Source organism: Castor canadensis, chromosome 6 (genome assembly GCF_047511655.1).
Source record: "Castor canadensis chromosome 6, mCasCan1.hap1v2, whole genome shotgun sequence".
NCBI classification, from domain to species: Eukaryota; Metazoa; Chordata; class Mammalia; order Rodentia; family Castoridae; genus Castor; species Castor canadensis.
The window spans coordinates 37,650,608-37,678,437 of NC_133391.1; the positions used below are offsets into that span (position 1 = coordinate 37,650,608).

General features: G+C 44.2%; 1 protein-coding gene across 1 annotated transcript in view; it reads left to right on the forward strand.

Annotated features, from left to right (window-relative positions):
* Positions 1–27,830, forward strand: part of Vwf (von Willebrand factor) — a 152,075-nt gene that overhangs the window by 111,033 nt on the left and 13,212 nt on the right. Inside the window, exons 35-46 of the mRNA XM_020158236.2 lie at positions 945–1,165; positions 2,635–2,827; positions 3,046–3,387; positions 5,280–5,479; positions 13,638–13,740; positions 14,142–14,216; positions 15,451–15,555; positions 16,658–16,863; positions 20,314–20,463; positions 24,186–24,296; positions 26,536–26,716; positions 27,502–27,542. Coding sequence (XP_020013825.1) covers positions 945–1,165; positions 2,635–2,827; positions 3,046–3,387; positions 5,280–5,479; positions 13,638–13,740; positions 14,142–14,216; positions 15,451–15,555; positions 16,658–16,863; positions 20,314–20,463; positions 24,186–24,296; positions 26,536–26,716; positions 27,502–27,542 — 1,928 coding nt within the window. The remainder of the gene's footprint in view (positions 1–944; positions 1,166–2,634; positions 2,828–3,045; positions 3,388–5,279; positions 5,480–13,637; positions 13,741–14,141; positions 14,217–15,450; positions 15,556–16,657; positions 16,864–20,313; positions 20,464–24,185; positions 24,297–26,535; positions 26,717–27,501; positions 27,543–27,830) is intronic.

Here is a 27,830-nt window from a genome sequence, read left to right on the forward strand (position 1 = left end):
CCTGCTAGTGGCTGTGCTCCCATGACATTTGCCCGTGAAGGTGGAGGTGCCAGGCCTGACTGTGATAAGGGACTTGATCCTCTCACTGCTCCCCAAGTCTGCCTCTCAGTGCTTGGGCTTTTATTCGTCCATCACTCCAACTTCATTTAGGCCCAAGATTAGCTTTCAAATCATTGATGGCAGTGGTATCTTCCACATGGGGATTTTTACTGAGTCATCTTTTGTAGATGGAAAATGAGTAGTATTGTTGGGTTTGGGATTCAAGTGGTAGAGCACCTGTCTAGCAAGCACAAGGCTCTGAGTTCAAAACCCAGTACTACAAAATAATTAGTACTCCGAAATGGTGCTTTAATGGGAACCTTGAAAATTTGCTGAGTATATGAATGAATGAGGGCCAAATGAAGGAGCTCTGAGACCCAATCATTTATTTTGGCTCTGGAAATATTTCTCTTGTGTAATCTCATAAGGGATTAAGTCAATGTGGCCACTTGTACCATTAGTCACTTGGCAGCTGCAAGGACGCACGTGTCTTTAGGTGAATTTTCTTTACCATGAGGTCATGAGTTCAAAACTTGCTTAGCAACTCGTGATTTCAACACATTATAACACCCTTGGAACTTCACTTTGTTTCCCGTGCCAAGGCATCCCTGTAGAGTGAATCTTTCACATTGTACATTTACATTTTTGGAAGTACAGTTCTATAATTTGCCACATTTTCATGTGTTATCTATCCTTGTGAACTTTCTCCAGGAAAATATTTAATGGACCAGTATCACTTACTTAATCCTCTCTACCCCCCAAGTCTCAGGTTCCTAAACTGTAAAAAAGGAAGAAATTAGACAATCGGGCTTCACAGGGCCTGGGAAGGTCACATTGCCTCTCTGCAAGCTGGAGGTATGGAGGTTTGGATAACGTGAGTCCATTCTCTTCTCTTCCCCATTCAGGTGTATGCATGGGCAGCTCCACTCGGCACATTGTGACCTTTGATGGGCAGAACTTCAAGCTGACTGGCAGCTGTTCCTATGTCTTGTTTCAAAACAAGGAGCAGGATCTGGAAGTGGTTCTCCATAATGGGGCCTGTAGCCCTGGGATGAGGCAGACCTGCATGAAATCCATTGAGGTGAAGCACAATGGCCTCTCCATTGAACTCCACAGCGACATGGAGGTGAGGGGTGCTTCCTGTGGGCAAGGCCACATGGAGTTGGTGGCAGCTGGTTGTAGCTGATGCTGTTGGTAGGGACTCAGCCTTCTGCCTGACTAGCAGAGGACTGTCTTCTTCTGCGGGTTCATTGCCATCTTCCTTGTCTTGGCGTGATTTCACGTTGCTCTGGGTCCACATTTGGAAGAATAAATCTATTTTATGAATTTAGTGCCAGTTTCTGGCACTAGCAAAGAACTGGGTTGGCACTAGGACTTTGTACCCAGTAGGTGTCATGAGCCCAGTGCCCAAGTACTGTGAGCTTTCCAAAGGGAAATATTTATGGTCTAAATCAGAGCCTTTGAAAATATTTAGGGCCTACACAAAAAGTATGGCTCCAAAATTTAAAAAGGAAACTGCCAAACTGATATAAATAAATGTTTGATTAAATGTTTACAAAAGGTTACATTATGCCAACATCTTTACGATTTCAGTTAGAAATCATAAATATTTCATTGCGTGAAAACAACTTGTAGCTAGATTTTCTCACTTCGTAAGAGTTTCTGAATTTGAACAATAATTGCTGAAAAATCATAGCTCGTCATATATCAAACAAGGAACTCATAGCCAAAAAAAATCTTTAAAAATCAAAGTGATAAAAAATCCTTCCAAAATTTATACAGCAATAATTATATTCATTGCAGGATGTGAGTACATTTTAATATGTTTGATGTGATAGATGATGGGGTCTTCTGAGAAGAGCTTCTAGTGACGAACTTGCATATAACAAGGATGTAAAATAGTGCTGTTAAATGCTTCTGGAGACCCCGCCCTGATGAGCTGGCAAAATTGCAGCTTTTCAGCTTATCTTTTTTTTTTTTCCAATGCTGGGAATTTGAACTCAGGGTTTTGTGCTTGTGAGACAGGTGTTCTACTGCTTGAGCCATGACCCTAGCCCTTTTTACTCTAGTTATTTTGGAGATAAGGTCAGTCTGGACCATGACCCTCCTATTTTAAACCTCCCACCATCTCTAGGATGACAGGTGCATGTTACCACACCCCACTATTGATTGAGATGTGATCTTGAGAACTTTCTGCCTGGGCTGGCCTTGAACTGTGATCTTCCCAATCTCAGCCTCTCAAGTAGCTAGGATTACAGGTGAATGAGCTTCAAGATAGGGCTCTCATCCTATCTTGAAGAGGTCATCCTTTCCCCCAGAGTCAAACAGACTTCAGATTCCCTTTAAGCCCTGGGCTTTCAGATGAGTTCCAGGTGCAAGACCATTTTTACAGTCTTATGACAGTCTATTCTGTAAAGCTCTGCAAAGCCCTTTTGTTTTAGAAGAGCTACTAACAAACATCAGAACTTGTGGCCAACCCTGCAGTTGAGTGTGATAAACATGAGGACTCTCAGTATCTTTGATCAGAAGCTGAGTATGAAGCTCTAGGATTCCCCATGGCCAGGACTACTACTGAGCTGTTTCTTCTTCGAACAGGTGGCAGTGAATGGGAGATTGGTCCCAGTCCCTTATGTGGGTGCTAACCTGGAAGTCAGCATCTACGGTGCCATCATGTACGAAGTCAGATTCAACCATCTTGGCCACATCCTCACATTCACTCCACAGAACAATGAGTTCCAACTGCAGCTTAGCCCCAAGACTTTTGCTTCAAAGATGTATGGTCTCTGTGGTAAGAATATGTTCTCTGTATTCCTTCCCTTCCTCCTTATGTTGTAAAAGCCTTACTCATTGTGCTCCCAAAACTGTTGGATGCTTGTGTATCTGGGACCAGGTGTAAGCACCCAGTAGCAAGGTTCAGACCCTGGTGGGGATGGAGAATGGCCAGATTTCTGGCATCAAAGTGTTGACACCTAGGGTTGCCAACTTTGTCTTTCCTTGTATCTCTAGGGATTTGTGATGAGAACGGGGCCAATGACTTCATGCTAAAGGATGGCACAGTCACCACAGACTGGAAAACGCTCATCCAGGAATGGACCGTGCAGCAGCCAGGGTCCACATGCCAGCCCATTCTTGAGGAGCAGTGTCCTGTCTCTGACAGCTCCCACTGCCAGATCCTCCTCTCAGCACAGTTTGCTGAGTGCCACAAGGTCCTTGCCCCGGCTATGTTTTATGCCATCTGCCAGCAGGACAGCTGCCACCAGGAGCAAGTATGTGAGGTGATTGCCTCTTATGCCCACCTCTGTCGGACCAATGGGGTCTGTGTTGATTGGAGGACAGCTGATTTCTGTGGTGAGTCCCCAAATGTGCCCCTAAAAGTCCTGGAGGTCAACCTCCAGAACCCCAACTTGCTCAACCCTTCTGGGCCCCAGATTCTTTATCTGCCTAATGAAGAGCAAAATCCCTGTATTTCCTTTTACCTAGGAATCCAGTTAGGCTCAAACAAAATGGTAGACATCTAAGTACTTTGATGTGGAATTTTTATGTAAATCAAAGCATGACCATCTTCTATTAAATATCTGTAATTTAAACAATTATGAATTCAATCTATTAAGCACACACAAGCATTATGAAAGTTGTATATAACCAGTCATATTGAATTTGAAATTCTACAAGCTGTAGGAAAAACTTAGACTAGGCTATGGCTGAATAGGATTTTGGAATGAAATTTTGCCGTTTGATTACTGAGAAGCTGCTCAATTCACTAGCCTCTTTTTTTTTCTTTTTGGTGGTACTGGGGTTTGAACTCAGGGCCTCATACCTCCTAGGCAGCTGCTCTACCACTTGAGCCACTCCACCAGCCCTGAAGCTGCTTAGTTCACAAATACCATAGGAGTGGCCAACTTTCCTACTTGGGTAGGGATTTATTCATCATTTAAAATGTGGGGGATACCAAAATGAATCAGATATGGATCCTTTCCCCCAGGAGTGCTGGAATGAAAAGAACACCGACTTCAAACATCCTCAGTCTGTATCAATTATAATTATCTTGAGGGAAAACAGTATGTACAAGAATGTTGGTGTCTCAGAGTTCATTATCACAGAGCTGTCAACAGCCGTAATCTGGGGCTGGAGGACTTGGACATCCTAGTCAGCTCAAGTGATTATAGGCTGCTTTCTTGTATTTTTGGCCTACAGTTTCTGCATTATAGAATGAAAGAACTGGGCTAAATAACCCCTTGCTTTCTTTGAGGTCTTTTTTTTTTTTTCAGTCCATGTGGATGATACTGTGTCCTCAGTCTGCCTGTAGACCGAGGGGCAAATATTAGCTTCTAAGTTACTGAAAGCAGGGCTGGAGGAATGGCTGAAGTGGTAGAATATCTGCCTAGCAAGCACAAAACCTTGAGTTCAAATCCTAGTACCACCTCCCCCCCCAAGAGAAAAGGTGATCAAAAGCACCTTTTCTGCTTATTAATTGCTTTCTGTACATCCTGGAAATTTTTTGTGCATATAGAGAAAAATCCTTGGGCTCTAAATCCCTGGAAACCTTCTCCACACCTGTCTGGGCATCAAGAGAATGTGAGAGAGTTGTTAAGCTGGGTCATAACAGGAGAAGTGGGTCACTTGTACCATCTGTCTCAAGGCCACTCACTTCATCACTGTGGTTTCCTTATTTAATTGTAAGAGGGTTTTAAAGCATCAAATGCATTTGTACTCAAACAGAGGACCACAAAGTTTTTACCTAATTAGTTAGGATTTTTTTTTTGGTTGTAAGAAGCAGAGAAATAAAGTTCTCTGCCATAAAGAGGACCAGAAAGGGGTGAGATCAGCTGATTGTGGGCCTTAGTTGGGTATGATCTTCTCCCTCATGGTTTAGGATAGAGCACTATCATCCCATGTTCCAACTAGCAGTATGGGGTAGAAGGGAAAAGAGACAAAAGGTATAAACTGCTGTCTTTTAAAAAAGGCTCCTGGAGGCTGTCATAGCTTAGAGTTCATTGTCCAGAACTTAGTCACATGACCACTTAGTTGTGAAGGATGTTGGGAAATGTAGTCTTTATTTTAGGTGGTTTTGTGCTCAGCTAAAAGTTCTATTTCTATGGATGATGGAGAGAATGAACATTGTTGAAAACTGGCTTTCTCTGCTTTAGCAAAAATTTCAGAGATAAACCACTGCATACCACTATTCGGTTTCCCTCTGGCTGGTGCAGGCTGTTGACAGTGACCTCTTTCTCTGTCTACAGCTATGTCGTGTCCACCATCCCTGGTTTACAACCACTGTGAGCACAGCTGCCCCCGGCACTGTGATGGCAACACAAGTTCCTGTGGGGACCATCCCTCAGAAGGCTGCTTCTGTCCCCCACACCAGGTCATGCTGGAAGGCAGCTGTGTCCCCCAGGAAGCCTGCACTCAGTGCGTTGGGGAGGATAAGGTCCGGCACCAGGTAGGAGCCCTGGCCCCTTATCTCCCATGGGATGACTTCTCTCTGGATTGACTCCAATCCTACTTCTGTAGCAGGATCAGCTCAGAAGGAGTTCATTGAGGGATGGGAAGGCAGCATGCATAATGGCTTTGGATTCAGATAGATCTTGGTTCAAATCCCATGTCTCCCATGGGCTAACTGTGGGAAGTGCTGTCACCCCATTATTAATTTTATTTTTGTGCATACGTCATGAACAAAGAAACCCAAGAGGGAAGGGTTAGTCCAGCTTTTGGGGGGCAGTACTGGGGTTTGAACTCAGGGATTTACACTTGTTAGGCAGGTGCTCTGTCCCTTAAGCCACATCTTCAATCCGGGAAAGGGAAATGGGATATAGCGATATCTGCCACAAGTCAGATGCACTGCGTACTTTGATTGGGCTTACCACTATATCTTCATTATCTCAGTGTTCTTCAAAGGTGTGTTTTGCAAAGCATTAAATAGTTACTTGTGGTGAAGTAAGTTTAAAGGACACTAAATGGTTTAACAGGTTTTTTTATGGCAGGATTATTTAGTGTTTTTTAATGCGCTTGTGTACATTGTAAATGTGTAAGAGGGTTTTTTGCTTCTTCAATTTATTTGACCATGGAGCTTGGGTGTGTGTGTATGTGTATGTGTGCGTGTATGTTTGTATGTGCATGCGTGTGGGCATTGTGTGTGTACATGTGTATGTGTGTGTATCTGCATAACATTCTCTTGGGTTAGAATTCTATCAGAATATACTAGGATATCCTGCATTGCTCAGAAATACTCACAAAAACCTTTAGGGGAATTAAGACTAAAAGGGCTTAGTAATATAGAAGTAGTCAAAGATAAAGATATATATATATATATATATATATATATATATATATATATACACACACACACACATGTAAGAAAACACCAAAGCTGAAAGCTGAACCCCTTGGTACAATTAATATACACATATAAAGTTAAAAAAAGAGCTTAGTAACTTGCCCCTGGACAGTTTGTAAGTGATGGAGGTGGGAGTTGGACTCAGAATTTGTCTGACCTCTAAGATCTTGTTGCCTGATTACACAAAATTGTTCTCTTGCTACATCATTTCTGGGATGATTTGCTTGGAAGCCACTGAGTCATCAATTCTTTTAGCTTTTTAGAAGCTAATGAGCTTTGAAAGAACATTTACCAGACTCCCCCATCTTGGTCTGAAATGGCAGTCATATCTCTTCTAAGTTGATGCTGTGTGTATTTGCATTGTGAGTCTGTGCTATATGGGCATGTGCAATGGCCCTGTCCTCTCTCCTTGACTGAGATACAGCCAAACATGGTAGAGGTAGGGGCCTATTTGGCTTCTAAGAGAGGCGAATATGCTCTGTGATCATGGGATGTTCTCAAGCCCTAATAGATCCATCACAACCCAGGAGGACCTCTATCACTTAGTGGCCCAGATGGGGTGACTTACCTCTGTATTTAATTTAATCACAAGCAGGAGAACTTGTGGCAAAGCTAGCCAACCATCCAGGAGAATAATGAAAACAGTAATTCCCACAACTACATTATTCTTCCTGACATTGTAATCCAGGAAGTGCGTCATTGTATTTGACTCTCCCCAAAGCTCTGTAGGGTCGTTATCACATTCGCTATTGAATGGATGAGGAGACTGAGGCTCAGGTGGCACAAGTTAATGAAGCCGAGATCCCTCTTGGCAGCACTTGGTCCCCATAGTGTCCTAGCCTTGCCATTGAACCAGTAGAAGCCTGAGCCAACCTCTGAGCACTAGGCACACATGTAAGCTGGACACCTGTTAATGCTGTTACTGGATTAGTCTCATCTGTTCTAGTTCAGTTGTTGGATTTCAGCATAGATGAGCTACGAGGGAAGCCCACACATATTCTCTGCCATATTTCCAATTGCCAAATTAAGTAGTTGCTTGTACCATGATATCCCCCAAATGAATGGGTAAAACCTAACATTCCTCTCCCTGGTTTGCATAGCTCCTGGGCACCTGCACAGCTTCAGGGCTCAAAGGATACCTAGCATGTCATATTTGCATATGGTGATAGCCCCCCATGGTAATTCCAGACTAGTTTTGCTGGTAGTGTTGAAGGGCTTCCTCTCAGACCGAGGCAGAAGTGGACTCTACCTCTTCCTGCCGTTCTGTGATGAGAAGTGAAACAAGTGTTTCAGATGTCTGCAGGGTCCTAAAGGTAGGAAGCTTGTGAGTTGTTTCTTAATGTCTTAGTGTCTTCAGCCTTCTTTCTCTGCACTACTCTCTGGCTTTATTTCTTTTTTATACTGCTCTCTTCGCTTTTAATACAACACATTAAAATAGACATTTGAGTTGCATAGAGAATTTATCCAAACAGTGTATTATCTTGGCCATAAAAACAGTCTTATATATATATTTAAAAAAATCAAGTGCCATAAAAGTAATCAAAACCTTTAAAGAGAGCACAACCAGTCTTAGTTATTCAGAAAATGTAGTTTTAAGTGGGTGAAAACAAATAACTCATTCAGCCACCTGCATTTTCAACTTATACTTTCAGAGCAGAGAAAGAATGAAAATCTAACATGAAGAACATTTCTATTAAATGAATTTTTTAACTGAAAAATAAAGCCCCAAAAGCCTTCCTTCAGGGAAATAAACTAGGGCATAAATCTCTAGTACCCCGGGAAAAGGAAAAATATTTACAGTTTCCATAGCTCTTGCTTATTTTACAAAACGTATGCTAAAGATGCAGGCTCTGTAATGGGCTGAGAAGGGGTCTGGAACGTCACAGAGGCTGTCACTCTCCAGGGAACTGTGCAGGCAGCCTTGCTTTAGCTCAGCAAGATTGCATCTTTCTCCCAGAAGCCTGTGGCCTCCAACCTTCTTTCTTCTCCTTTAGTGTCTGCTGCTCAGTAGCCACTGCTTGCATTCCATTTGCATCTTCCATGGAATTCTTTTTTCGACTTTGGGCTTTGAAGACTTTGGCTTTCTCTTCACCACATTCTCTGCAGTTGTTCTTTTTGGCCATTTATTTAATCTTGAACTGTAGCTAACTTTTATACCTGTTTTCCTGTCCTTATGCCAGGAACCTGGTGGAAGAAACTCCAACCTTCCTTTCGCCTGGGCCTGTGCAGGAGCGCCCTCTGCTGGCCGTTTGCTGCATAGCCTGGTCAGGCCTGTGGACCTGGCCCAGATGCTTTCAGAAGCTAATGCTTAGTGTTTTCAGGGGCTCTGCCTTGGACAGGCTTCACTAAAGATTCCTGGAGAAGGATGTTGAAACACCTGCTCTGGGCATCTATCTGTCACACTCTCAGCATAGCCGGAAAGTTACTTATTCTTCAATTTAGAAAGCTGAGGTCCACATTTAAAAGGAGAACGTAAAAAGACAACAAAATATACAAAGCGGAACCTCTTCTTTCCCACCCCATCTTTTCACTACTTTGACCTCCTGCTGCAGCCCTTTGAGGCCACTGCCCTGCACTCCTTCCCTGAATTCTCTCAGTCCTTGGAGGAGCACTAGATAAGCAGCCACTATGGTCTTTCTTTCTTTTTTTTTTTTGTTTTTTTTGTTGTTGTTCCTAGTCCTTTGCTTCTCCATCTTGGTTACTGTCACTGTCACCAGCTTTACCTTTTTCTTGGTACTGGGGTTTGAACTCAGGGCCTTGCACTTGCTAGACAGGAGCTCTACCACTTGAGCTGTGCCCTCAGCCCTTTTTGCTTTTAGTTATTTTTCAGGTTGGGTCTTATATTTCCTTGCCACGACCAACTTGGACCATGATCCTCCTACTTCAGCTTCTCTGGTAGCTGGGAATGACAGGCACACACTACCATGTCTAGCTTTTTATTGGTTGAGATGGAGTCTCCATAACTTTTTGCCCAGGCTGGCCTTGAATTGCGATCCTCTCTCTCTTAAAGCAGGGATTACAGGTGTGCACCAATTCTCCCAGCTGAACTTTGCCCTTTTTTAAGGCAAAGCTTCTTTCTAAGGTAGGGTCCTGTTAGAGACTTTTAAGGCTGCACCTTTCCTAAGAGTTTGGTGCACAGTCCTCAGAGCTGCTACCATGGACCTCAGCTTATCTGCCTCACCCACGTGGCCAGTCCCCTAACGCCATCCCCATGTACCTGCTAGAACATTCCTCTGTGCCTGGCTTTGCTCAGTCCTCACCTGGAACTCCTTACCCTCTCTTTTTGTCCACATCCTTCCCGGGCTTCATAGTGGCACCTTCATGTCACCTCTCTGAGTACCAGCCTCGTGAAATCTTTTGTACTCCTGTGACTCTTTAATTTTTCATTAAAATAGATTTATTGGTGCATAATGTACATACAACAAATAACACATATTTATTTGTCATTTTTATTAGTGTGTATTAATTGTACAAAGGGGTTTCATTGTGCATATAATGTACTTTGATCAAATTCACTCCATCAGTTACACTTTCTTATTCCCCTTTTAAGACAATTTTAATGGGTTCCATTATTCCATTTTCATATATGCATATAAAGGACTTTGATTATATTCATGGCCTCTTCACTCTCCCTTTTTCCTTCCCCACTCCTTCTAGTTCCCACTCCCAAACAGCCCTTATTTTACACTTGTGTCTCTTATTTTTTTTTAGGTCTAGGTTCTGCATATGAGAGAACATGCAACATTTATCTTTTTTTCATCTGGCTTATTTCACTTAACATGATCTCCGGTCTGTCCATTTTCCTGCAAGTGACATAATTTCATTCTTTATTGCTCAATTATACTCCATTGTGTACATACAGCACTTTGTCTTTATCCATTCACCTGTGGATGGGCACCTACCCTGATGCCATGACTTTTCTGTTGTGAATCGTGCTGCAGTAAACATGGGTGTGCATGTGTCTCCATTGTATGCTGACTTGCTCTTCTTCAGATATACACCCATAGTAGTACAGCAGATCATACGGTTCTGTTTTTGTTTTTTTGGGAACCTCCATACTAATTTCCATAGTGGCTGCACTCATTTACATTCCTTTTCTTGTATCCTTGCTAGTGTTTATTGTTATTTTCTTGATGATAGTCACCTGACTGGGGTGAGATGGAATCTCAGTGCCATTTTGATTGCATTTGCTTATGGCTAAGGAGTTTAAACAGTTCTTCATGCATTTGTTAGCCTTTTGTGTTTCTTCTTTTGAGAACTGTCTATTCAGTTCACTTGCCAATTTGTTAATTGGATTGTGTGTTTAATTTTTGGTGCTCTGTGTATATTCTGGATATTAATCAGTTATCCACTGACTAGCTGGCAAAGATTCTTTATGCTGTCTCTTGTTTCTTTTGCTGTGCAGAAGCTTATAAGTTTGATGCAATCCCATTGTCAGTTCTTGCTCTTATTTCTTGAGCAATTGAAGTCCTGTTCAAAGAAGTGTTACCTATGCCTGTATCTTGAAGGGTTTGCCCTACGTTTTCCTGTAGTAGTTTCAAAGTCTCATGAATTGCATTAAGTTCTTTGATCCATTTTGGGTTAATTTTTGTACAGGGTGGGAGAGAGGGATGTCTTCCACATGTGGATATCCAGTTTTCCCAACATCATTTGTTTTTTGTGCCTTTGCACAAAAAATTCAGCTGTCTGGGTTGACTTCTGGGTCTTCAAGTCTCTTCCATTGGTTTGCATGGCTTTTTCTGTGCCCATGCCATGCAGTTTTTATTACTGTGCCTCTTGTGTCTGTTTTTAAACAGCATGTGTCTAGAATGTATGATCTGATGAATTTTGACATGTATACACTAATACAACTATCATCATAATTAAGATAATGAACTTTCATCTCCCCAAAATTCCCTCAGGCTCCCTTTCAAATATATCCCTTAACCCCAGACCACTACTAGCCTGCTTTCTGTCACTATAGAGTCATTTCTGTTTTCTGGAATTTTATATAAATAGAATCAGGCAGTGTGTAATTCTGTTTTCCTTCCTCGGTATGTATTCCTGGCTTCCTTCATACAGTAAATGATTTTGAGATTCAGCTATGTTCTGTGTTTGGATAGTTGTTCCTTTTCATTGCTAACTAGTACTCCATGGTATGTATATATCACAGTTTATTTCTCTCATTCAGCTATTTTGAATAGTCAAGGTGAGGCTATTTTCTCACCTTGACTGCCAGCCATCGGAGGGCTGGGGCAATGAGTTCAGAACTGTCCATGGGAGGCATTGTGGCTGTGGATGAGAGGCAGTTTAAGGCCATGGTGTCTGGGGCCAGTTTGCTGTGTTCAAATCCCAGATGTGTTACCTGGTCAAGTTAACTTCTCTGACCAGGCACCTGTGACTCATGCTTGTAATCCTAGCTCCCTGGGAGGCTGAGATCAAGAGAATCATGGTTTGAGGCCAGCCTGGGCAAATTGTTTTCCAGATGCCATCTGCAAAATAACCAGAGCAAAACGGACTGGAGGTGTGACTCAAGCGATAGAGGCCTGCTTTGCAAGTGCAAAGCCCAGTCCCACCAACAAAAAGTTACTTCTCTGTGTCTAAGTTTCATTATTGTAAATAAAGACAACAATAGTACTTACCTGATAAAGTTATAAGAAAAATGAAGCAACTCATGTAACACCCTTAGAGAAATATTTTGAGCACACTTAAAGGTAATTACTAGCAGAGCATAGTGGCTGAAAACATGAATTATGGGCAAATACTAGCTTTGTTGCTGTGCCCACGTAACCCCGCCAGTGCCTCCACGTTCTTTCTCTCTTGAAATGTGAGAAAAATATAAAAAATGCCCTCACCATAGGATTGCAGTGAGTACATGAATAACTTGTCAAAGCAGTGGTTCAAGGCAGATGCTATGGAAATGTCAGCTGTTGTTAGCTATTGCGTGACTGACAGGTGTCAAAGGCAGACACAGAGGGCTTTGCTCTGAAGATGCAGCACCTGGACAAGGGCCTTTCACATGGGGATCTCTGACCTCCCTTCTCAGGTGACTATGGAAGAAGAAGGAGTGAGTGAGACCCTCTTGATCTGGGGCCTTTTTGAGTACTGGATAAGAACATGTGTATTCAAGGGCAATTAAACCTGAATTTGATTTTAGCTTTAAATTTAATCTGACAGGAGACAAATCCTAGCTCTGCATCCCTATTTGTGGAACTTGTAGTTCTGTACCAGGCCTGGTATTAATCACAGTGTCCCACTCCTTCAGCCACCCTGGGAGGCAAGCCAAGCACCTTCAGGTTACAGGTGGGGAAACTGAGGCATGGAAGAACAAAGCCCATGCTGGAACTGGGTGTTCCTGTGCAACAGGGTGTGTGCAACCATGGGAATGCTCCTTTGTCCCCGGGGAAGACCCTTATCTGAAGAGCCAGAGAACCACACTCAGGCCTCTGAAATCACCTGTGGCCCTGACGATGTGATGGTTTGAAGTCTTGCAGTCCTCCAACCAGCTTTTCTCACCCCACTGTCTTGAGTTGATTACAGACATAATTGGGAATTTGTTTTTGCAGTGGTACAGGGGTTTTGAACTCAGGGACTCACTTGCTAGACAGGTGCTCTAGCACTTGTACCATGGCCCAGCCCTTTTTGCTTTAATTGTTGTTTTTAAAGATATTTTATGTCTGGCCGAGTTGGATCTGGCCATGATGCTCCTATTTGTGCTTCCCCCTATAGCTGAGATGACAGATATGTACCACCAATGCCTGGCTTATAGGTTGTCATGGGGTCTTGAGAACTTCTTGCCTGGGCTGGCTTCAAACTGTGATCCTCTGAATTTTGTCTCCCAAGTAGCTGGGATTACAGACATGAGCCACCACACCTGGCCTTTTTAGCATTAACACCTAACTTTTCCTTTGTCTTGGGAAGTGCCTAGCAGGGTGACACAAGCACTCTCAGTTTCTTGCTTTGCTTGATTTCCATGCCACCATCACAGAAGGCTGTAGGGAAAATTCTCGAGCTTTCTAAAATCTGTTGTCATTTCCCTTGGAGTTTACAGAGCAGCTTGGTGACAGCCTTTCTGAGAACCCTGACATTTCTGCAGCTTCTTCTCTAGCCCCTCAGCCCTCTTGCAGCTGGCTTGTGCTCATCTGTGAGGCTCTGGCAGAGGGAAGGGTCAGGAACCAGCCTCACAAGAGGAGACTTGGTCAGAGGTGGGGAAACGGACACCCATGAACCCCAGGGATCTGTACACTGAGCATTCTGTGCCCTCTGAACCTCATTTTCCCCTCAGTTCCTGGAGACCTGGGTCCCAGACCACCAGCCCTGTCACATCTGCACTTGCCTCAGCGGGCGGAGGATCAACTGCACATCGCAGCCCTGTCCCACGGCCAGAGGTGAGTGAGCCTCCTGGCCTGGTGCCCCAGGAGAAAGAAGGGCTCCTGTGAGCTTCCAGCCACCCCGTCTTAGACATGGCAGACAATCACAATGTGGGGTGCAGAAACTGGTTTTCTTTACCAGAGTGCATTTCCCCTTGCTGACTCGGAGGTCCCATTCTCTGCCTGGAGTAGATACCCTCAGGTCTAACCCTTCCCTGTGGTCCTCACTTTGGCATCGGACTCAGAGTTCCCCAGATGGTAAACTTGAGGGTGTTAACCAGACACATTGGAGAGACTTGTTTTATTGTGGTCTCACAACCTGAATCCTGTGGGATTCCCACATAGGGCCTGTGCTGGGAAACCCTTCTCTAGGCTGAACATTATTTATTTATCTGATTTTTGTGGCCGTTCTTCTCCAGCCCCAACATGTGGCCCATGTGAAGTGGCTCGTCTGCGCCAGAATACAAACCAATGCTGCCCCGGATATGAGTGTGGTACGTGTCTCTATCTTTCATCTTTCTCCAGGGTCCAAACCCCAGCCCAGCCCCAGGTGAACAGTGCCATCGTGCCAAGTGATGGATATGTGCTGAAGCACAGGTGTGCCAGAGGAGGTGGGTAAGGGCCAGCTGGATTTAAAAGAAAGCCCTCCACAAAAATAGGGTATTCTTCCTAGAAAAATTCTATAGTAGGGTTTTAAATGCAAAGTTTAAGGGTACTAATGAAAGCATGGAGTGATTACTGGAACTACAGACGTTTACTGAAGAAGTTTTTCCTGGGCTGGCCTCAAACTTGTGATCCTCCCGATCTCAGCCTCTTGAGTAGCTAGGAATACAGGCTTGAGCCAGGGTCTTCAGTAAGATTTTGAGGCACACTAGATATAGAAAAGATGACAGCCAGGGCACCTTGATTTCAGCAAGTTGTTGGAGGTTACATGATATGCTTGCAAAATATAAAGTGCACGGTGGGAGGACGATGTGATTTGGTGAGCTTGGAGCAGGTGCAGTGATGGCTCTGTGACAGGATTTCCCTGCTGCTCTAGGTAGTACAGAGGCAGTCATGGAGCACAGGCTTTCAAAACTTGTGGTGGTGCAGATCTTCAGGGGAGAGCAAACAGATCAAGGGAAAGTCCACTATCGAGGAAGGATTCAGTCATCTGGGAATTCATGCTGACAAAATTGATCAGAAGTAAATAGACATCTTAGAGAGGAGGGATATCTGATTTGAAAACAATTTTGTCAAGCGGGTCTTAGAATGTTAGCAGTAGAGAGAACATTTTATAGACTATGTGCTAGGCACTTCCCTTTCATTCTTTTATGACGTCTTTGGACTAACCTGATAAGGTAGATTTCCCACCTTACAGAGGGGAAAATTGAGGTCTACAGGATTCAGACTTAGCTGAGGAAGCCCTAGCAGAGGAAAGAGTAATCAGTGTGAACACAACATATGACTTGAATCAATCTATCATCTATTTATCATCTATCTATTGTCTATCTATCATCTATCTATCTATCTATCTATCTATCTATCTATCTATCTATCTATTCATCTATTTATCTTCTCTCTCTCTCTTTCTCTAATATATCACCTCTATCTATATCTTGCTCTGTCTGTATTGATCACCACTATCTACCTAAGGCAATAGAAATCTGCATGAATAAGTATGTAGGGTCCCACTCAGAGCAACCTCGTTGAGCTCTCCATGGAACCCCCCTCTTTCCTGGCCCTCAGTGTGTGACCTGGTGAGCTGTGACCTGCCCCCCGTGCCTTCCTGTGAAGGAGGGCTCCAGCCAATATTGACCAACCCCGGCGAGTGCAGACCTACTTTCACCTGTGGTAAGGCCTCTATGGGTGAGGAGGGGAACTTGTGGCCCACCCTCTTCTGGCCTCAGGAAGCTGTGTTCTTTCTTGGGGATCTGCTGTTAGATCATCTTCCTCATTTTCTATTTTCAGTTAGCTGAACCTGGGTTTGGGGTGCAATTGGAACAAAGTGGTTAAAATCGTACCTGCACTGAGTCCTCTAAAGGTCCTTCCAGTGGCAGGTGTAGCAGGTGTGGGCACAGCCTCAGGCACTGCCTTCTTGGGTTACAGGAAGAAGTTGGGCTTGTGGGAGTATGGCTCCAGGCCAATCTTTATTTCCATTCTTCCCTGTGCCAGTGAGGGCAGAGAATGTCCTCTTGGCTTATCTTCATTATTGAATCTTTTCCCTATGCTTAATAGGTTACAAACACTATAATTGTTAGCATAGGATTGGGCTAAAGTAAGACACAGCAAGAAATGGAATTCTGTATTTGGCTACTGAGGGATCTGTTTTAAATCAGCCGTATTCTTGTCCTATTGATTTGCAGTCTTACTTGCATTCTCCATGCAAGTGCGGAAGGGAACACATTGCATTTGAAGGAGCTGGAAATAGGCACAGGACTCAGCACACAGAGATGGCTTTTGACATTTATAAAATAACCTTGTGGATTTGGCAGGTTGCTGGCTGTCTTTCATTCCACATTGCTAGAGGACCTAAAACTGTGGAGTATTGTTCTAAGTACCCAGGTGGGGATAGGATCACATAAGCTGCCACCGTGTGACAGTGCTTACCAGCCCATGGTGTACCCAGGGATCTGCAGGTGACATCTTTGAGAATTAGTAGCTGGAAGAATCCTGCTTCCTCCACATATACAAGGGAGGGTGACGGTGCAGGGACCTGGCTGCCTTCCCTCTCTTCCAGGAGTATTCCTTGCTTCACAGTTCTCCTTATTTCTGTTCTTACTTCTCTCCAGACAAACTGCTTTTTTGGTATAGCTGGCTATTCTGCAGCCCCTGAGCTGGGTTCATATGCATGTGTGACTTAATATGCTGGGTCTGGGTTCCCAGACCCAGGTGCCCTGACTCAGTGCAGTGCCCAGGGCTGCAGGACTGAGGGCATCACCTGTGCTGCCCCCAGGCTGCAGGAAGGAGGAGTGCACAAGAGTGTCCCCGCCCTCCTGTCCCCCTCATCGGACACCAACCCTGCGGAAGACCCAGTGCTGTGATGAGTATGAGTGTGCTTGCAGCTGTGTCAACTCCACAGTGAGCTGCCCCCTTGGGTACCTGGCCTCAACCACCACCAACGACTGTGGCTGCACCACAACCACCTGCCTCCCTGACAAGGTAGGCATCACTCAGCTTGGACTGGGATGAGGGCCAAACAGCTGCTCCTTATTGAAGATTTGCACCTATCCAGCCCTCCCCTCTTGTCTGAACAAGGGCAACAAAGCAGGGTGGGTTGGAAGTCAAATTTCTATTCAGGAGAAATGGAAGTTTCATTAACTCAGGAGGTATACTGAGGTATCAGTCGTGGCTAGTACTGAGGTTACAGTCATTATCTGGCTTCTATTTTTAAAGAGATTATTTGTAGGTTAGCTAAGGAGATAATTATTTAGAAGCCAGTCAATGATGTACTCATTTGTTAATTGCTATCAATTCATCCATCCACCCATCCATTTATCCATCCAACCACTCATTCTTCCATCTATCCATCCATCCATCCAATATTTACTGAGCAACTTCTATGTTCTAACAGAACTGGTACTGTGCTAAGTACTGTGGGAGAAATGTAAAATGCAGTCTGTATTTATGATCTTGTTACCATAGAGGACAATTGTCTGTCCAAACACAATAAAGAGCAAGGAGCAATCTTATGGGACAGAGACCCACCAAGATGAGCTGTCATGAGAGACTGGATTGGTAGGGTAAATAATCTGTTGAAAATCAATTTTCTTTGATTCATTGGAGAACATGGTCATTTGTCCTAGAGAATGTTATACACTCTCGATTGGCAGACAGCTTCCTCGCGGTATTACTTAAGGTGGGGCTCTCCCATCTGCCATATTTCAAGTAAACCAGAAGTTAGATCCAGGAATTACTTACAATACACTCAAGCTCAATTTTGGGGCAAGAACACATACTAGATGATGCTGTTGCTTCCTGTGGTATCATATCGTGAGGTACATAATGTCCACTTGTCCCACTTTTAATGACAAGGCTGGGTTTAGATAATGTCAACCCAATTTTTGCATCTTGACATTTATCCTGTCAACACTTTAACTAATACTTTAATATCCATTGCTTAGGAATCATATGTAATTAGGAATTGTGAACTTGTGACTTTTCTCCACTTCTGTCATTCTTACACATTTATTATCTACAACTCTTTCCTAAGAAAGAATTTTCCCCAACTGCTTTTGTTTACTCTGACATAGAATTACTTTAGGTAAGACAGGATGACTGCTTCATTCTTCCCTAGGCCAATTTTCAGGTAACAAGTGATTATCCTAATCAAGGAAGACCAAAGACTTCGCTCGTTAGTTTTAAGCATTACTCTGAACTCATAGATGATGCTTGTGTGTTTGATGTGCCTTGGTTCCTTGTAATCTGTATTATTCTTTTTGATTGTCAACTTGACCTATCTGGAGTAAATAGGAGCCAACTGGAATCGGTTCTGGAGCTCTTCCACATGGCCTCTTTGGCCTTTCCTACCCTTTTCCTTTCTGAGATAACAGTGCGTACTAGGGTCATCTTTGATGTTTCCTGCCCCAGTCCTTGATGGTACTAGGGTTTGGTCTCAGGGCTTCACTTTTGCTAGGCAGGAGCTCTGATCCAGTCTGTGGATTGTCCATCTCACCAATAAGTCCTCGCACCTTTCAGTGAAAATGGTACTTAGACAACACAATTTGGTTTCCAGGAATGTTCATTGCTTCTGGATTGTCATTGCCTTTAGACAGTTTTGGTGGATAGAGCTTAGAAACACATATTTAAGAAGAGGATAAAAACCTGTAAGTTCATAGTGAATAGTGATATTTCTGATTCAAATTTAATTGTAAGGTTTTGTGTATTTCTTTGATTTTATACTTGTGTCATTTATCTTCTAAGTTGAAAACTGTGGTTTCCTAACATGGCTAATCTATATATTTGATTATCTTACTACACACCTATAATGGTCTCTAAAATAACAGTGCTGATATTACTACTGCTAATTTATAACAACTGAACAATTTAATATTTCTCTTTATCCTAAAGTATCATTCATTAAAGGTGTATCATTGAAATAATCCTAGGTGTTAAAGTCATTCAAGTAATTCTTTGTCTTGTGTGATTATGGCACTGAATTGATATCCAGTTAATCAGCGATTTCAACTGTTTTTCATTTTTAGAGGCTGTTTTCCATATCCTTTTGCTTTAATATTTTATGATATAAACACTTAAGTGATTTCAAAGTCCAAATTATAAAACAGAACATATTCCCAAGCAGTCTCACTTCTGTTTCCTTTGCATTGTTCCTTCTTCCCCCTATAATTTACAATTTTCATTAGGTTTTTCTTTTTGAAAATATAATTTACGTATTTATATTTCTTCCTATTTATCACAGAAATAGTAGCATATTATAAATTCTGTTTGAAATTTTTCTTTTTTATTTAACAATATATAATAATATTTTATGTCACTATATAAAATTCAGTCTCATTCCTTTTTACAGTTGCATAGCATTCCATCATATAGACGCACTTGAGTTTATTCAACAAGTCCTTCATTGATGGATATTTGAGTTGCATCAGTCTTTTACTATTTGATGAATGCAGAACAAATAGCCTTTTTATGTGTCATTTTGCATTTTTCCCAATGTATCTTTGTGGAAATTCTTAGAAGTGAGATGGTAAATACACATGTGATTTTGGTAGATAGTGCTAGATTCTTCTCCATAGGGCTGGTAACAGTTACTAGCAGGATTTTCAAACATAAGTCCAAGTTTATTATACAGATGCCAGAAGACTGAGAAGATACATAGTAACGACCTAAAAACCTTTGCATTTCTATTATGTGAGTGAGAGTGGTGACCTGCTCTGTGCAGCTTTGGAGGGCCTATTTGAGACTAATTTCAAAATTATCTTTAAGTCGTTGGATCAGACAGCTTCCTTATTGCCTCATTCCTACAAAATACTGTTAGAACATTGAATATGGCACACTTCCTAGGCCTTAGGTATTCCAAGTCCATCCAGCCTTTATAATCTCATTTCCCATACCTCTTCAGTAGCCTGTGGTTGTTCCAGAGAGGATCCCTTGTCTCAGACATGTTCCATATTCTGTGTCCCTCACTGTTAGCTTATTATGTTCCTTGTCATTTGAGGGCCTCAAGGAGACACACTTTCATAGCTCCTGCCCAGTGCTCCTTCACCTTCAGCCTGCATTTCAGGGAAGGGTCCCAAATTCAAGGACATTACTGGGTTTGGGAACTTATCTACAGGTTCTGTGTGACAAAACAGGGAAATAAATGCATTTAAAGAAGTGATGAAACTGAACCAAGGCAGCCAGTGTGTTACATCCATGAAGGATGCATAAGGAGCCACCCCTAGGATAGACTGGTGACCACTTTTCTAGGGCTGGGGGTCAGGGAAGGGAAGAGGACAAAATCTACTCCATAAGGATCCCTCCATGTGGGCAGATAACACGTGTTATGTACTGCTGTATTCTCACCTCCTAGAGCACCTTCCACATAGCGGATGCTTACAAACCACTTCTTTAAATTAACTGAATGAGTTCATTCATGGAAACTTTGTGCTACAGGTCTGTGTCCACCGAGGCACCATCTACCCTGTGGGCCAGTTCTGGGAGGAAGGCTGTGATGTGTGCACCTGCACTGACATGGAGGATGCTGTGATGGGCCTGCGTGTGGCTCAGTGCTCTCAGAAGCCCTGTGAAGATAGCTGCCAGCCGGTGAGTGGGACTGGGAGTGGGGCTGGGCAATGCACAGAGCCACTGGGAAGATAGGGAGAGGGGAGAGAGAGAGAGAGAGAGAGAGAGAGAGAGAGAGAGAGAGAGAGAGAGAGAGAGAGAGAGAGAGAGAACACCTTTCATGGGACTTCTTCGAAGTAGGTTCCACCTCCAAAGCTTGCACCATTTACCAATAGCTCATTAAAGTATGCATCCATCAGTGGTTTCATCCATTCATGACACCAGAGCCCTCAGTTCCAATCACCTCTTAAAGGACTTAACTCTGGTACATCGTGGACACGGAAAGGAGAGGAATCCTTGCACCTTTGTATACACCTTTGAGGAGCTTTTCTCTGAAGCTGACTCCTTACCCTTAGACCCCAGAATCAGATTAAATCATGGCTGTAGGAACTGTGCTTTGAAGTACCGATGTGATCATGCATGTACAGTCATGTATCACTTAGTGGCAAGGATACTCCAAGAAATGTGTTGCTGGGCAATTTTGTGTGAACATAGCACAGAACACTTACACAGACCTAGAAGGTACAGGTTGATCACTTGACATGGCTTCTGGATGCAATCTACAGAATATACTCTAAAATAATGATAAAATATAGTAGGTATGGAAACTGGTTGCATAGTCATTTATTATCATTTTCAAGCACTATGTAGTACATGTAATTGTGTGTGCAGTCAGTACATTTGTGTAGCAACATCGCCACAAACATGAGAGTACTGTGTTGTACTATTATGCTAGCTATAGTATTTTTTCAGCACCATTTTAATTTTTTCTTCTTTTGATTTTTTGAGACAGGTTCTCACTGTCTCACAGCCCAAGCTGGCCTGTAACTTGTGATCCTCCTGCCTCAGCTTCCTGAGTACTGGGATTCTAAGACATGTGCCACCACACTGACTTTGTTATAACTGTATAGAATCAGTGTCATACACGTGGGCCACTGTTGACTAACATGCTTATATTGTATTCATCCTCATGATATTCCTTGGAAGGAAGAGGTAGGACTGTTTTTCCCGCATACTGATAGGAAACAAAGGACCAACACAGGAAATGAAGTTGTTGGCTAGAGCCCTATAGCTTCTCTGAAGCCACTAGAAGCTGTTTTGTGGTGACTGGGAGCCCAGCACCTGTTAGTACCCCAACAACCCATAGTGTTATGCTTTGAATGTGAAGTGTTCTTCATAGGCTTGTGTGTTGAATGCTTGGTCCCCAGATGGTGGCACCATTTTGGGAAATGATGGAAATGCTAGAAGGTAGGGCCTGGCTGGAGGAAGTAGGTCACTGTGGGGAGTACCTTTGAAAGTTATACTGGCCTGTGGTCCCTGTCTTGCTGTCTGCTTCCCAGCTGCCATGAGGTGAATGGCCTTCTCCTCCACACACTCCCACTGCCATAGTGTTCTGCTTAAGTACATGGGTCAAAGTGACCATGGTCAGAACTCTCTGAAACTATGAGCCCAAATCTTTCCTCCCTTAAGTTGTTTCTGTCAGGTATTTTGGTCACAGTTACACAATAGTAACTAATACATCTGGTGTTGGAAAGGACAGTGTGATCCAGGAAAAAGGGTTGGGGGTTTTTAATCTGTGTCCTTCAGATAGGGGATGAGGGGCCTGAGTAACTGGTCTCCTACCTCCATGTCAGCTATGGAAATTGCACTTCAAGGATTGTACTGTTAGATAAAATAGGAACTTATTTTTCAGTGATGCATATCTTCTGGTTGTGTAGATATCAGACCTACTTAGTTTCATTCTTAAATTGGGAAGCCAGTGAAATCAGGATGGAAAAGAGAATAAGGAAAAGGGTCTCAGATGGGTATTTGATATGACCTAGCAAAGATACACATAAGGTGGATGTTTGAAGGGGTGAGGAAAAAGAAAAAGAAATGAAAATAAAGGGTGAGCCTGGTTGAGCAGCAAGACAATGAAGTTGCTGAGGGTGTGGAGGGGAATCTTGGAACGAAGGAAATTTGGTGGCATGACTGGGGCATCTGAGCATGGGATTTGGTGGGGCCTTTAGTATCAAGGTGCCTGGTCTGGGAATCATGTGTAATTTGACAGTGTGTTTATCCATGGAGAGATGCAGAAGAAGACAAAATAATGCATACATTTAGATCATTCAGCAGAGGCTTATGAGAGTGACACTAGGTCCCTAAAGGTATTAGTTAGTCTCTTCAGGGTTCCCTAGTATCTTTATTTCTTTCATGGCATCTTGTATGTTTGGCTTACATACCAAGGGTGTATAGATGGCACTCTCCTAAGTCGTTGACTCCTCCATAGTACCTCATATCTCATGGATGCGCAATAAAGGACTAGAACTTCAGCTGATAAAAGGCTGGGGACAGTTCACTGCGCACTGCTGTGACGTGGGTAGGGATGTTAGTAGGTCCCATAGAGATGGTATGAACTTGAATGGAGTCTCTGGAGTGTTCGTGTCCCCCAGGGGTGGCAGTGTTGTGTGTGTCTTCTGCTCCTGAGTGTGTCTGGGGAGCCATGCAGGCTTTGCATTCACACCTTCCTGAACAGCCAGCTATTCTCTCTTTTAGTCACAGCGGAAAGGTAAAGCCTTGTCCTGGCTCTTTACTTTTGGCCCCTGGGACAATCACACTGCTGTTGTCCTGCTTGTTATTTGCACATGGCTTTTCAGAGGAGAGTTTCACTCCAGGCTCCTAATGGAGGACCTTCAAGAGGCAAGAGAGTCTGACAAGCTCCTAGAATGCTGGCTTTCCTGCCAGGCCTTCTCTGTTGCTTGCTCATCTCACTTTTACTTTGTAAAGAATACCATATTCCCTAAACTACTAGGCAAATTTCAAGGGGAGCCCACATCTACACAGTGGTGTGTTGTCAGTTTTCCATTACTGTGACAAAATACCTGAGAAAATCAACTTAGAAGGAGGAAAGGTTAGTTTTGGCTCATGGTTTCAGACCATGTTTGGTTGGACCTTTATTATTTTTTTTCAGACCTGTGGTGAGGCAGAATATCATGGTGTAGGGTGTGTCATGGAGCAAAGCTGCTGAACTCATGGTAGCCTTCAAGGAGAGAGAGGAGGGAGGGAGGAGGGGAAGGAGGGGGGAGAGAGAGAGAGAGAAAGAGAGAGAGAGAGAGAGAGAGAGAGAGAGAGAGAGAGAGAGAGAGAGAGAGAGAAATAGGGGTTTTGATATTCTCATCAAGCCCTGCCCCTGTGACCTAAGTTCCTCCCTCTAGGTCCCACCTCCTAAAGGTTATACCACTTCCCAGAATCACCATAGGCTGGTGAAATACACAGGCTATCGGGGGCATTTAACAAGTGGTGAGATGTGCTGGGATCAGTGTATTCATCTTGTACAAGTGGTCAGCCCTGTTAGAGCAGAGACTAGGTCCCAGGCATCTTAAGCATTCTCTCCAGTAAATGAGACGCTCTGGATCTGGACATGGCAAAGGTCAGGTTAGTTAGCTGCTGCTAAGTGAACTCTAGGTTGTCTTTACTACTCCTATGAGCTAGATCGTTGTTTCAGCATGGAGTGGTTCTTCAGCTGGTAAAGATCTAGCTTAGCGACAATGGCTGGTACTCCCCAACAACTTCTTGGCATGGTCCTGGTGGACAGTGAAGATTAAAACATCCAGTCCAACTGTGTCTGCAATCCCCCGGGCTCAATACACATAATGTGTGGGTAATAACAACCATGTCTTCCTAGCTGCTGGCCTGTCCAACTCTCTGCCCTTTCTATTTTTCAGGGCTTCTCCTACGTTCTCCATGAAGGTGAATGCTGTGGAAGGTGCCTGCAATCTGCCTGTGAGGTGACAACTGGCTCACAGCGGGGAGACTCCCAATCTTACTGGAAGAGTGTAGGTCTGGGCCCCTGAGAGGGTGGGAAGTTGGGCAGTGATTTACCAGCTGGGAGTCCATTCTGTGGTTTGATGTTGACCTTGGTTTCCTCTTATTTCCTGCTCTTTGCTTTTTCCACAGGGAGGTTAACCCAGCTGTTGGTATTACTTGACTATCAGTTGGGATTAACTTACCTTTCAGGAACTACTAGTTAAGACTGATTCAAATTTCCCATTTTATGAATTTGGGGAGAAGCTCAGTGGCCTCCTCAAGAGTTCCATGACCTCCAGGGATTTATGCTCTCCTGTTCTCCAGTGACCCTGAATTGTGCACCCCCAGCATGGTTGGGTGCTTCACCATCCTACACCTGCTGTGGGACAACCACCTCTCCAAAGACACAGGCTGCAAGTTCTGTTCTGTAGCAGTGACCCAGGCCTCAGACCCATTCATTGATTTCCATTGAAACCTCCCTGGTGGTTTTATGGAGGTGAGAAAATTTATCACCCAGAGAAGCAAACAATATTTCTGCCTCAAAGTCCCATAACTGTCTCTGCAGATCTGGCTGTAGAGTCTTGCATGTTGCTGGCTCCTTATCTCCCCACTTTTGCCTTCTCCAGCCCTCTGCCCCCCACAGTAGCCAGATTCCTTCTGATGCAGATCATCTTTGCATAGCTGTCTCCCCAGAGGCCCCCAGGTGCTTACTTCCACTCCAGGTGCTTATCAAGCCATATTCTAAACACAGAGAGTTCCCTCCTAGGGAATTTTAGTCTCAATGCCGGGATAAGAACAATTCTTTGCCTTCTATCAGAAGGATGAAGTAGGTGGTACAAAGCCCTGGATCCTCAGGGGAAGCTTCTGGAAGAATGTGAGATGCCCATATGGGCCTTGCCCTCTGTCTCCATCCAGCAAGACAAATATACTGTGCTTTATGGAGAAGACAAAGGGTTAACTATCTTGTCCCCTACAGGTCCATCTCCTACTCAGGTCTTTCCTTCCTCATGGATAACCAAACAACTCATCGAGTTTTTCTGGATAGATTTCTACCTCTCCCTTAGATCCAAGTTTGCCTATGGATTTCCTTGCCACACATCCTCCCTGCTTTCCCGTTCTTTCAGTTTTTCTGCTTTCCATTCATCCTGGACTGAGGCAGGTTTTGTACCTCTGCCCCAGAGTTCAGGGCCAGCAAAGATCAGAGGCTACTCCATCTTGGTGAAGCTGAGTGCCAGCCTGTTTGAGGCTCAGTATCCCCCTCCCCATCTCTCATCTTCTTCCATGACTCACACAGCCTTGCCCCACATCGGTATTTGCAACCTGAGCTTCTCTTCTCCAACTCAAGTCTCTACCTTGCCTATAAGACTTGGGTATCAACAGAGGCTCTGCTTCTGGAAACATATTAGAGACCACTGGGGGTGTGGGAGAGGGTCCTTTTTATGGATTCCATGGCCAAAGCTCAGCAAGTGGCCTAGAGTGGGAAGGTTTGGTCATGGCAAGTCAGAGGTGAGAGGCAAAGACAACACAAGTGTCTGGCCTCTCCAGCTCCTCATCTGGAAACAGAAGAAAGTAAGAAGTCAGGAGAAGCAGGTCAGCACCTGGTAGGGGAGAGTACAGCCATTTATGTGTCTGGATTCTGCCTTCACAGATGGTACTTGTTGCAACACATTTTCTAGGCAGATCCTCCTGGAGATTTCTCTGAACTATGGTCTTGGTCCTCTCAGTTCTCGTTGCCATAGAGCCAACCTTTGAGGCCAGGCTACCCATCCATAGCCCAGATACCTTCAGAACAGATTGCAGAGCCACAGGTCTCCAGAGCCAGCATTCTAGGTCTCCTGCCATCTCCCCATGCAAGTGGGAAGTAACAGCAGGCTGGAAAATGATGGCACATCCTCTCTGCATCTCTGCACTGCCAGCCCATACTGCTGCTTCTTGTTCAGAGGGCCCTTGAGTTTCTCAGCTCTGCTCAAAGACAATGCTTAAGATGGCAGGGAGCATCTCTGGGATTCCTTAGGTGCTCAGTCAGGGGTTGAAAATGGTGGCATCAGGTACATGTGACTAGAATCTTTATCAGGTGACCTTGACCCACTTGGAGTTCACTGGGATGAGTCTCATTTATTCCCTCAGTGTGCCTTACCTTATGAGGACTTGGATGCTGAATAGGGCTCACCTCTGGGTCCCAGCCCGTTGCCCAGGAACGGCACATGGCCCCCGGGACTTTGGGCCCCAGCTAGTACAGCATGTTTGACTGCCTCTGGTGCTCTGCAGGTTGGCTCTAGCTGGGCCTCTCTGGAGGACCCCTGCCTCATCAATGAGTGTGTCCGAGTGAAGGAGGAGGTCTTTGTGCAGCAGAGGAATGTCTCCTGCCCTCAGCTGGCTGTCCCTATCTGCCCCACAGGCTTCCAGTTGAGCTGCAAGACCTCATCATGTTGCTTCAGCTGTCACTGTGGTAAGGCATACTGGCCAGGGCCTGACACGGACCTAGACTCACAGTCAAACCTCTCTTCCCTCTTCTGGCTCCTGAATTCTTTGCCTTTTTAGTAGCTCAGGGAAATGAACAGGATAAAAATCTTCCCATATGTTGCTAATGCATTTATGAGAAAGCAAACAAGAGGGGAAGAATATAACAATTTCCTAAAGGTCACCATGTTCCCAGCTTTGTGCTCAAAGATAGCTTTCTACCATTGTCTCATGTAATCTCCATGATATTATTAAATGGTAGGACCAGGGTTCAACCCCAGACTTGTCTGATTCTGGAGACCACCTATTCTATTAGAGCAATGTTGCCTCACCTACAGGAAGGCATTCCCACTTGCCACTCCCTTACCCGACAGCAGACAAACAAACAATCAAATAAACGGCGACAACCACAAAACCCAATTGTCTCCACCAGCCTGCTCTGAATACTTTGTCAGAGTTCTCTTGGGACTCATAAATCCAAACATCCTTCCATCCACCCTCAAATGTAAATTCACTTAAACAAGTGTTACCCCCCTGGAGAATGTACTAGGCTCTCCTTGGCCTAGGCTGGGTGCTGAGGAGTTAGGCAGCTTTGATCCCCTCCTTAGGAAGAGGGAAGGGAGGCTATTAGGACTATGGCAGTAGGACCTACAGCTCCCTGGGTTGTGGTGAGTAGAAGGACTATTAGTCAGAGGAGGCAGACTGGGACATGGGAGAAGATCCAGAGGGGAACATGGGTACTGTCCTCACTCACATATGGCTCTTCTCCCTCAGAGCCCATGGAGGCCTGCATGCTCAATGGCACCATCATTGGGGTAAGCTACTGTCTTCTCTGGAGTGAGTGGTGGGGACAGGGGATGGAGAGAAGGTGCTGTGGGAAGTCCAGTCATTCTACAGTAGAAATGAAAGGAATCTGGGAGACCTCCCCCTACTGCACTTCCCACTGCCTGCAGGTCTTCTCACCATCCTAGAGCTGGGCTAGGACCATCTTCCCAGTTCTCTAGGGCCTGTGCTCACTGCCTTGCACTTTACTCTTGGCTCCTACCTCTGGCATGTAGGTGTGTCCTATGCACATAGAGAAGCACTCTGAAGTCACTGTCCCC